Here is a 12,424-nt window from a genome sequence, read left to right as displayed (position 1 = left end):
TAACAACAAAATAAAAAACAACACAACAAAATAACCCAGTCAGCAAACAAAATAACATTAGTCCACCGTCAGTTTCCCATCCTACATAAGCAGCTGACTAAGCCGGCAAGAAACAAACAAAAAATAGACAAACAAACAACCAAAACACCAACAAATAACCAACACCAATGCTAGGTAACAATATTGTTCAACCGTTATATGTCCCAATCTATCCTGATAGCTCCATTACAAAGCACCAATCAAACCAACAAGAGAAGCATAAAAGAAAAGCAACTCAAAAACTTAAGTTAAAACACATAAACTGAATCCACAACACAGATACAAACAACGCGCCAACTTTAATGTGGGACGTTATGAACGCTCGCCACACCGTTGCACAAATTCACTGAGTGCTGCTCGACTGGCAGTCGAGCTACTCGCCGGACTGCTCGCTTGGTGTTGCTGATGGATGAGTAGTAGGACCTACTCCTGTGCCCCTGTCTGCCTGGGGCCGCTGCTGCATGTGCTGGTGTGGTAGCACCCTCGCTCCGGGTTGATCGACCAGATCCTCCTGCTGTTGCGCAACTAGTGGTGCGCCAACTAGGAACTGGCCAGGAGTTATGGGAGCTAGGTTGGGAAGGTCGAAAGATGTGAGGGTTAAAGGGCGCGGGTACATTGCGCTTCGGCAAGCGGAATCTTCGTTCCGCGTAAATACGCGATTCGTCCAGGGGACGCGTAACTGTCTTGACTGGACGTCTCGCGCCAAAACAAGATAACGGATCACGACCCGTTGTGTGATGGCAATTCCGAGAATCGCTTGAAACTGTGGGCGCTTCTAGAGAGCCGCCCAATATCCAGCCGAAAGCTGTATTCATCATCGCGATGCGTCCTCCTCTGTCACCGCGTGACTTGGAGGGAATTAAAATGGTACGTTTGCCATTGCGTAACATCGCATGATAGGCGTCGCTGCCTATCACCATATCCACTGTACCGGGAATATCGAATGACGGATCGGCAAGGGGGAGATGAAGCGGCAAATGGCTCCGAATTTCGGACACGTTGCGCGATGGAAGTTGATTCGCGATCTCGGGCATGATTGCGCAATCGAGATCAACACTGGAGCCCTGATTGGGGATGCGCGGTAGAATTCGAATTACCGCGCCACTAGTAATGGACGTCCTATTTGAACCTATTCCTACCAGGTTGACGTCCATCCTTTTCGACTTTAAGGCGAGTCGCCTTCTTAAGTCTTCCGAGATGAGGTTGAGTTCGGAGCCGTTATCTAACAATGCTCGAACCTTGTGCGAACGCCCATCTCCGCCGCGAACTTGTACTTCCACGGTGGATAACAGGACAGTTCGGGCGTGAGAAGGCGATACGCGTCTCACCGAGTGTAAAACCAACGATGATTTTACGGGTTTGGCGTTCTCTGATTTCTTGGGGCTCCGATAATGTTTGGCCTTATTTGAAGGCGAAGTTTGGTATGGAGTTGAGTCATGTAACATGGTGTGATGGGCATGACCGCATTTGAAGCATCTCTGCTTTGTTTGGCACGCGTGAACTATGTGCCCTGGCCTCAAGCAGTTGAGACATAGTCGACGTTTTATGGCGTTCGACCTACGCTCATCACCGCTCATTTGGCGGAATGATGGACAGGCTAGCAGAGAATGACTTCCGCTGCAACTGATGCAGGAAGGGCGTTCCCTCCTCACATGCAGAACTGCTGCCTTCGGATTCGTAATGGTTCTTGGTCGAGGATTCGACTCGCCTTTTAAGACGAAGTCGGCATTTTCCATCGATTGGCACTGGCACGTTAGAAAATGCATTATTTTGCTAAACGTGCAGTCTTCATACTTGGGAGTCTGAAGCTCCCATTGCAGAAGTGTACTCCGGTCGAGTTTTCTGGTGATAAACATCACCAGAATCTCGTTCCAGGTCTCGACCCGGACGCCCAAGTTAACGAGCGCACGTACATGCATGTTGGCATCATCTATGAGACGACGCAGACTGACGTGATTGTTGCTCACGACTGGCTCGGCTTCAAGCAATGCCTGAAGGTGATACTGAACAACAATTTTTTTGTTGTTATAGCGTTGATCCAAAATGGACCACGCGCTCGTAAATGAATTTGAAGCTAATTCCAAGCCGTCAACTAAACGTTGGGGCTCTCCTTTTAGGCTTCCTAGTAAGTATTGGAACCGAGCGATTTGCGAACTCTCGCCGGCCATAGCGGCCAAGAAGCGTTGTGAAAAAAGCGGCCAATTTTGGACGTTGCCTTCGAAGGTGGGCAACTCCAAACGGGGCAATTTTATTGCCGAATTTGATTGCGGTACAGGTGACATTGTGAGGTTAGCGCCATCTAACGGTGAAGCGCTCAATTGCGGCTCACGCAAATTGATTGCTTCGGTGCATCGCACGAAGGCGGCCATATGCTCCCTATCAAATAGGTCCACGACGGATTCGGAGGCCTGCGCCTCTTCTTGGTCCAGCTCGTTTATCTGAGCTTGGATCGCTTCGAATTCAGACAGTAATGGTCTGATTGTTTCGAGCCTGATTCTGAGCTCGAAGATGCTCAGATCGTCCCCCAATTGATTCGCGTTTCTCGTTAACCGAGCGCGAATTCTTTTCCGCGTATTTTTAAGCGTACTCAAAGACGCCATTATTGAAATGCGACGAAATCAAACAAAGGAAAAAATGGACGCGGGAAAAAACAAAATGGACGTTGACGACCAAAAAAAATAGCAACAACAACAGAAAAATGCTAATTACGACCAACCTGGATTCGACGACGTTGGAAGACCAGCTCTGAAGACATCCGGCTCGAAGGACCAAATGTACAGACTCCAGGGATGTTCAACTCGAGAGCACCCCGGAAGTCGGTTTTGTAGAAGCTCGTGGTAAGCGTGGGCGGGGCTGGTTTCCTCAAGGTGCCTTCCTTCGTCGTCGGTGGTCTGGTCTCTGCTGATGTCGGCTGCTCTGCTATGTCCCTTTCTCCTTCGTAATGTGCGTGGGATGCGTGATGTGGAAAAAGGGGGGAAATTGTAATAATGAAAACAGGTTGTAATTCTGTTTGTATGGTGACTGTATTTTATATATATATGTATATACAGAGATCAAGCAGAGGGGGGGGGGGGGGGGAGTCCGTCGTGAAATTAGCGCGCACGTGTTCGAGAGGTTATGATAACCTCACTCCTCACGTGACTACGTGATCTGACTTCGACGAAGAAAGACCAGGATTTCCTCACTTCTCACCGGACGTATACTGAAGCTGTACTTCCAGTATCGTCTGCCGATCCAGGCTGAGCTGATCGGGACTCGGTGGTGGGAACAAACTCGGTAGCGAACAGAGATGTTCACTCGACCGAAGCGGAAAACGAATAGGAGGCGGGGACGCGCGCTCGGCGCCGAACTCCCTCCAAAACGGCTCCTTTGGTCGTAACGCCACGAAAGCTGACCATGAAGACTTGGTCGGAACAATTATCCTCCTATTTTCTTCTTTTAATTAAATATGGTCCACAGGCAGAGTAGTGTGGTACACATTTGACAGCATTGTCGAAATGTCCTCCTCAGATTTTGTTAAAAACTTGGTTAGCTTACTCTTAAAGCATCCTCGCTTTAGTAATTTGATGCGCCCGGATTATGACCCCTTCAAGAACTGAAAATTTAAGTATCCGCAAAGTAAACGTACTTTCCACCACTTGCTAGTAGAGTTCGGTTCAACCAGCCATGCTGAACTCGTTTCACACAACTTACACGTCTACAAAACTTGAACTTGTACTTATAAGAAAATAAACAACTCTGTTAAAACAAAAGTGTTTTTTTTAGAACCTCTCCAGTACACATGATACTGTTGCGTAGGGGTGGGTTCAGGATCCAAATGAAAGGCCAAGGTCGCTTCACAGCATTGATTCAACGATTCAAGAGGCGCACACGGAACCACCACTCACTCCAGAATATCTGATTACCGTGTGTACCTCCTTATAAAGGACAAGTTGCACAACACAGCACCCCCGATCACCCGGATCTGCAATGTGTCGTTGCTCTGGATCCGGCTATGTTCAGAAGGTCTCTGGATATGGTAGAGTGTTGCTGGCTCGGCATTCGGCTATGTTCAGAAGGTCTCTGGATGTCAACCGGTCCGCTGCTGTGTGTCGACTCTTGTTGCTGTGGGTCGACTGAAGTTGTTTGGGGTGGACCTCCTTTTATATTGTTTTTGGGGATCCACGTGACCTGTGTTTGGCGACTGATTCCGAGAAGTGCACGTGGTGTTTACGTGTGCAAGTTATGCGAGGAATGTGGTTTGTTGTTGGGGTGGACGTTTCTCGAATGTTTGGCGTCGTTCCACTCGATTTAGTTTAATGGCTGCAGGTGTTCTTCGATTTCGTGTCGTTCTGCTTGGCTTGTTGGGGTGGACGTTTCTCGAATGTTTGGCGTCGTTCCACTCGATTTGGTTAAATGGATGCAGGTGTTCTTCGACTTGAGGTGACGTCAATGGTTGAGCGTGAGAAATGTATTCTCCGTCGCAATAGATTTCGATGGTTTCGATTACGGTGATGAGATTCCTACAACTTAAAGGTCCATCCTGGCGAATCTATTGTTTACGCACGCACTCACTCAGGTCTGTAAGAACTCAAGCGTATCCTTTGTTCGGGCACTTACTGAGTTCCATTAGCCTAATCCGGGGTCTCTATTGTTTACCCACAAATCCACTTACACAGTGGATACTCTCTCTCATGTTCCCACGTTACAATACCTACTATTTTAACTCTTGAATCCAAAAATAGTGTAAAAGGTACCTATTAGTAGACGTTGTTCGCGCATGGACTGGACTAGAATATATCTGCCAAATGCCTCAACCTGTTATTGAATATGTATCTTAATTAATCAACTTATGGGGGTAGGGCGAGTGAGACGACTGTGTTCCTAATGCACAACTGTATATTTCGACAGTCAGGGAGGAAGTGAATGCACCGGTGAAGCACTGGCCAACCGGTGGTTTTACGGTCAGTACCTCGGGGTTGCCACAAACTTTCAATAATGGATATTTTTAAGAAAATATAAACCAAAGGAAAAAAACCAAAGGAAAAAATTAAATAGTAAACCAAAGGAAAAAAACCACTGAGCATCATTTTACTGGTTGTAAAATTCAGATTGCGAGGGATCTTTAGATATTATTATTATAATAAGTAATGATTGAAAAAGATTTTTCTAGGAAATTGGACAGCACCTATAGGTAAATGGTTTCTAAAAGAAACTTGTTTTTGTAAATATGAAATAGAATATTGGTAGTATTCTATTTGTTGTAGGTATATTATCATTTTAAATGCATATTTTATTTGGTTTTACAGTATTGTTACGTACACCGCCGAGTAGATAAGTGCAATCGGATTAGGCCGAGTAGCATCCCAGAGACTGTGTGACCGTTATAATTAGTTTCAAGGATTATTTCCAGACTAAGTGCAAGTAGGCTAAACAATGGCCACCGAATTGGCCGCTATTGGTCCCTTCTCAGAAGTGACCGATAGTGTGGGACTGAGTGTCGTGGGAATACATATCCGGGTACATGTCTAAACAATAGGGAAGTAACCGGACGTCGAAGATGCCCTGAGCGACCTATTCATTATAAGGCGGTACTTAAGCGATATCAAAACATTCTGGACGGAGCACTGCCAGTGTGTGTATCTCTTTAATCACCAATAAATGCTGTGAAACGACTTTGCCCTTTTACTTGGATCCTCCACCCACCCCTACGCAACAATATAAACAAATAGTTCAAAATGGAGAAATAAAAAAAAAATTACACATCCCTTTATTACAGGTCCCTTTTGTTTTATTAACATTTAAACAATATTCAACACATTCGTTTTTAACATTCAATTTTGTACAATTATATATAATAAATATTATTGAAATACAAAAAAAACACAATAAAATTTAAAAACGTTCAATAATACGTAAGTTCAAAAAATATAAATATAAAAATATTTAAATATAAAAGATCATCTATGAATAATGACGCGATATATAATATGTACACGATTTAAATTTGACACATTAGCAATACAACACATGAGTGACCGACTTGAAATTCAACAATAATAATAAAATACACAATCTGTAACACATCTTCCGATTGCAAAAAGTGCAACCAAATCTTTAATTTGTACATCTGTAATGACTGTCATCTTTAAGACCACACTACTGAGGGTTGCCGAACCCTTACAGCGTTCCGTCTCGCCTGACGCCGCAGCCGATCACTAATTTTTACAGGTGCTCTTTCGTGAGCGGTCATCTGCGCGCGTCTCAACCTTTTCCTCGCAGCGTCTCGCTCTCGGTCCACAGCTACCTTCAACGGAGAGCGTAGAGCTCGTTGGATGCGTTTGTTTGCTGCATTGTTCGCTCGGATCTCTTCTGGAGTCATGTACTTGGCATGCTTGAGTCGGTGCATCTGAATCAATTCAAATAACATACATATATCCATACAAACAAAAATATAAATCGGTTAATGTGTATTCTTTAATTACCTGTATTCGCCCGCTTAAATTATTGGAAGTGTCACATTCAGAATTTTCCTCTTTGATGATTATTTCAGGTTCAAAACTAATCAAACTATCACATCCGTCTTCGACCAATGCGTGATTAAATTGATTCAATCTATTAGAGCTTTCTATTCTTTTCATTACTTGACCATCTGTAGAATCACTGTTATTAATATAACGCATTACAACCTGATAAACATAGAAATGTAAAGTTTTAAAGAGTGAATATATTTTTGATATTTGCAAATCTGTATATGTACTTCTGATTTTGTATGTATTATAAAAATATAGTTATAAAATTACTCGTTCCATAGATGAATCGCTTCTCATTGAATTATCGTCATATATTTGTTTGTACATGTCTGAATTCAATTCGAAATTGTTTACGAAATCGAAGCCTTTATGTCGTTCAACATTACTTCGGTCCGACATTAAGTTTGCGCGCCTTCGTGCCGTTCTCTGCCTTTCTCTCAGCCGTCTTTCGGTGGCCTCCTCCGATGTTTCGTTTCTTCGTTTGGTGATGTGTCGTTGATTGTCCAGGAACCGTCTTTTAGCTGATTCTTCGGGAGTTTCGCGCGCTAGACGTCTCCTTTGATACTCGGCTCTTAAACGACGTCGTCTCTCATCGCAAGTCTCTTCCTGCATAGTTAGTCCTGTCAAATAAAGTCACTGATTGGTCACATTGATTGATCGATACTATATGAAGGTGTGTAATGTATCTTTACTTGAGTTTCGCTGCTACATGTGTACTAAGCGTATTGAATACCAAATGTCAGAAAATAGACACAAGATTGTGGGGCTCTGAGGAAGAGGGCATAGCCCCTTTGTAATATGGAACAAAGGGCTGTGAAATGTGGCTGGGGCTGTGCCCTACTACATTACATCACCCCGTAATTATAATATGGAAAATTTGACAGATCAGATTGACTGATCCACTGACGTCTATGCTGACATGCATTACCAACAGTAAAATGTTTTGTTTTTCAATGCTGCCAATATGATTTGTGTCACTTTTTCCATAAATTAAAACAACAATATTGTACCTAATAGAAATACTAATATGATTGGCAATTCGGATTTAAATAATTTGATTAACACTTAATTAATTTAATATATATTGCACTTGGTTAATTGTCCGAATTTATCTTCAATTCAAATCAATGAAAGTGTAATTTATTATAGGTCTGAACAAATGTGCTTGTGTAGTGTCGGCGAATAGGTGTATAGCATGCTGTCACACTGCATTCAATAATAAAAATATGCTCTGTCCCTTTCGTGCGCTTCTGTGTGAGTATGAGAACGCGCCAACTCCCAGTAACAGACCTGTACAGAATATTGTTGCGTAGGGATGGGTGGAGGACCCAAGTAAAAGGCCAAAGTCGTTTCACAGCATTTATTGGTGATTAAGGAGATACACGCACCGCCAGTGCTCCGTCCAGAATGTCTTGATATCGCCTAAGTACCGCCTTATAACGGATAGGTCACTCAGGGCATCTTCGACGTCCGGTTACTTCCCTATTGTTTAGGCATGTACCCGGATATGTATTCCCACGACACTCAGTCCCACGCTATCGGTCACTTCTGAGAAGAAACCAATAGCGGCCAATTCGGTGGCCATTGTTTAGCCTACTTGCACTTAGTCGGGAGATAATCCTTGAAACTAATTATAACGGTCACACAGTCTCTGGGATGCTACTCGGCCTAATCCGATTGCACTTATGTACTCGGCAGTGTACGTAACAATATAACAATATATAATGTTGATATATAATTTATTTCAACATCACTATTTTTTCCCTATCTACAAAATAAATATCTTAGTGAAACATTAACATTAGTGAGTGAATTAATCAAAAATTAATTTCAGAATACGACTATTCTAAGTACTTAAAGATCCAAAGATTTTCAAACAGCTTCAAACAAGATAAAAATAAAATGGAACTTATACAGACCTATGTATACACTTCGACTTTGAATAGTGTTGTGGGGTGTTTGAAGAATTTAAAGTGCTGTTGGGTCTTTATGATATGGCTGTACTGCCATCCTGCGACACTGTTCGGATATGTTTGTGGATCCCATTTTACATTTTAACTTCCCCCTATAGTGTCAATATTATTATACTAGTGTTGTGCCCGATGAAATATCATCGCATGGGCTATGGCATATCAAGTTATTAAATAAAAAAATTAAAAGTAATGTGTCGGTTCTGTGTTCGTTCCACAGGCGGTCATATTCTTTTCAAATACCTTTTAAATATATTTATATTTAATTGTTTAATATGAAAAAAAAAAATGGAAAAAATACCTACCTACATATAAACAATAGAAAAATTAATTAATTAAATAAATTTTCAGTAGATGGCGCTAAATATCCATATACTTATTTCCCTGGAGGAAACATTGGTAGCAAACAGTACATAAGTATAGAAGTTTTTTGTTGATTTTGTTATTATGTTCGTACGTTTTATTGGCAGTGTTTTAACTGTGACGTATAAAACGACTATTATAGTACGGCGAGCATTATCTTACAGAGACACACAGACTCACAGAATAGCGCTATTATATGTATATATATATATATATATATATATATATATATATATATATATATATATATATATATATATATATATATATATATCTTCTTCTTGTTAATGCCTTGTCCGCATCCGGACGTTGGCGACCACCTCGTCGATTATTTGAATATATCCGCATCGGTCTTCAGCGGCTCGGAACAGCTCTTCGGCGCTCATATCGGTCCACATGCGCATGTTTCGAAGCCAAGATAACTTTTTCCTGCCAATCCATTTTTTTCCTTCTATTTTCCCCATGGTTATCAAACGGAGAAATTCGTATTTTGGACCCCGTATCATGTGTCCGAGGTACTCCATCTTTCTCCGCTTGATGACAGAAACAAGTTCCCTGCCTCTCCCCATCATGCCGAGGACAGCTTCGTTTGATATCTTTTTGGTCCACGGAATCTTCAGCATACGCCTATAGACCCACATCTCAAAAGCTTCAATGCGGCTGATCATCTTGGTTTTCAGAGTCCACGTCTCACATCCGTGTAGTAATACTGTCCAGACGTAGCTCTTCGCGAATCTCAACCGCGTATGAAGATTGAGATGCTTGTTTGTAAGGGCCGCCTTCATTTTTACAAATGCTGTTCTAGCCATCTCGATGCGGATTTTTAGATCTTCATCTGGGTCCATCTCTTCATTCAGCCAGGTACCCAGGTATTTGAATCTTTTTACTCTTTCTATCACCTCTCCATCCAAGGTTAGATTCCCGGTGTCTGTTTGCATTCTATCTACTATCATAAATTTTGTTTTCTTTAGATTTATGCGCAGACCTCTTCGATTGCTTTCTTGATGTACACGGTCTAGAGATCTTTGCAGGTCTGCTAAATTTTCAGCGACTAGTGCCGTGTCATCAGCATATCTTATATTGGTGATCGTCTCGCCGCCCACCTTGATGCCCTCCGCCTCTTGGAGAGCATCGTGGAAGATGGATTCGGTGTAGGTGTTAAAAAGAGTAGGTGATAGGATGCATCCTTGCCTGACGCCCCGTTCTATAGGAATCTCATCAGTGAATTGATCATCGACACGTACTACTGCAGTCTGATTCCAATAAATATTTCGTAGCAATCTGACATCTCTGTCATCCAGGCCAATATATTTTAATGTTTCCATCAGGCGAGCGTGTTGGACACGGTCAAAGGCCTTTTCAAAGTCTATAAAGCAGATGTACACAGGTTTACGGACTTCTCTGCATCTTTGGAGTAGTGTTTTCATACAGAAAAGGGCCTCTCGGGTACCCAAGCCTTGTCTGAACCCAAACTGCTCTCTGCTAATCGCCTCTTCACACCGTGAGTAAATTCTGCCCTGTATTATCTTTAGTAGGATCTTCAATGTGTGACTCATTAGGCTAATTATTCTGAAGTCGCTACACGTCCTCGCGTTACTCTTTTTGGGCAACGGGATAAATATGGATTGTAACCAATCGCTAGGTACTTCGCCTGATAAATATATTTTATTATAGAGTTTTGTTAGATTTTCTATGTTATCGTCGTCCAATAACTTGAGAAATTCGGCAGGAATCAGATCCGGTCCAGTAGCTTTCCGACTCTTTGCTAGTTTTATAGCATGTTCCACTTCGGATTTCAATATATATGGTCCCGTTTCTGGATCTTCAATATGCCCTCCGGTTTCTCTATTGTCTTTAAAGAGCAATTTTGTGTACTCGGTCCATTCTGATTTCTTCTCATCCATATTTAAAATGATTTTTCCATCTTTATTCCTAAGGAGTATGAAATCTTTTTTTCTGAATGATCCTGTTGCTTCTTTTAGTTTTTTATGTACGTTAAATTCATCGTGTTTTTCTTGTAATTTTTCAATTTCGTTACATTTATTTTCCATCCATTTTTCTTTGATTTCTTTAATTTTCCTTTGAATTTGGCGGTGAATATTTTTATATTGTGTTGGATTATTATGTTTGTGTTTTCTACGTTCTTCCATTAAATGTATAATTTCATCCGTCATCCAAGGTTGTTTTTTATTAATTATTTGATTTGTTTCAAGAAACTTTTTCCCAGATTGGGTCATTGCTGATTTCATACCTTCCCACTTTAAGTTTACATTACTATTTTCTTCAATACATTTTTGTTTAAAATTTTTATTGAGATCTTTTGTAAATTGTTCGTGGATCGTAAGATTTTTAAGCAGCTCTAAATCCAATCTTGGTTTAGGTTTTGATGCTCTTAAAATCTTTTTCAGTCTTATCTTCAATTTCCCACAAAGTAGATTATGATCGGATGCCACGTCTGCACCAGGGTAGGTTTTCACCGATTTTATACTATTTTTAAATCTACTGTTTATCAAAATAAAGTCAATTTGGTTTCGCACAATATTATCAGGACAGTCCATTGGGGATTTCCATGTGTATAATCTTCTTTTAGGTAGCTTAAAGAAAGTATTCAAGATAACATACTGCTCTTCCTGGCAAAACTGAACTAGTCTGTCTCCTCTCTCATTTCTTTCTCCAAGTCCGAAGCGACCAGTTATACCCATTGTTTCTTCGTCTCCAACTTTGGCGTTGAAATCTCCCATTATAATGTTAACATCATGTTTTTTCGTATATGTCATCAATTCTTTGATTTGTTGATAAAATTCTATATATATATATATATATATATATATATATATATATATATATATATATATATATATATATATATATATATATATATATATATATATATAATATATATATATATATATATATATATATATATATATATATATATATATATATATATATATATATATATATATATATATATATATATAATATATATATATATATATATATATATATATATATATATACATATATATATATATATATATATATATATATATATATATATATATATATATATATATATATATATATATATATGTAGTTTAGCTGTAAAATTTAAAAAGTCATCTTTTATAAACATTTTTTATAAATTGAAGTTTGAAATCTTGAAAAAAAAAACTTTTGAGCAAAAATATGTATTTATTCAATATACAATTCATACAATTTAAATACATTATAATGCATTAGGGAATATTTTAATATCTTCTATAGTGTGATATCTTTTGAAACACTCGCCCATGTGAAGTGTCGGTTTATCGGGACATGTTTCGCACACGTACATATTTCTAACAACATCTGCCTCACGGCAAACTATGCAAAGATCAGATTTTTCGTGCGAATCTATGGGGAAATGCAATCTATTGTTTAAACGAATCTCACCTGGAAAAATATTGCATTGCTTGAGTAATGTTTCACAGGAGTAAGAAGTTTGTCTGAAATCGCCGACCAGCTGACTGATCAATGAGCGCATAAATTTAACCCGGT

The 12,424-nt window shown here is 40.2% G+C and overlaps 2 protein-coding genes across 3 annotated transcripts in view; one reads left to right on the top strand and one right to left on the bottom strand.

Annotated features, from left to right (window-relative positions):
• LOC143912008 (uncharacterized) overlaps positions 1–12,424 on the top strand; it is a 439,734-nt gene that overhangs the window by 39,139 nt on the left and 388,171 nt on the right. The gene's annotated exons all lie outside the window — the stretch shown is intronic.
• LOC143911859 (uncharacterized) lies at positions 5,772–7,486 on the bottom strand. 2 transcript variants are annotated; one of them, XM_077430932.1, is made up of 4 exons: positions 7,244–7,486; positions 6,822–7,171; positions 6,504–6,707; positions 5,772–6,427 (listed from the first exon to the last, which is right to left on the bottom strand). In XM_077430932.1, exons 2-4 carry the CDS (start codon positions 7,161–7,163, stop codon positions 6,167–6,169), a joined length of 807 nt encoding a protein of 268 aa, XP_077287058.1. In that variant the 5' UTR covers positions 7,164–7,171; positions 7,244–7,486; the 3' UTR covers positions 5,772–6,166. The 2 variants fall into 2 exon arrangements, with proteins under 2 accessions (XP_077287058.1, XP_077287059.1); XM_077430933.1 differs by having other exon boundaries at positions 6,822–7,187; positions 7,244–7,462.

This window comes from Arctopsyche grandis, chromosome 5 (genome assembly GCF_051622035.1).
Source record: "Arctopsyche grandis isolate Sample6627 chromosome 5, ASM5162203v2, whole genome shotgun sequence".
In the NCBI taxonomy this organism is placed as follows: Eukaryota; Metazoa; Arthropoda; class Insecta; order Trichoptera; family Hydropsychidae; genus Arctopsyche; species Arctopsyche grandis.
This window is presented reverse-complemented; position numbering and strand designations above follow the sequence as displayed.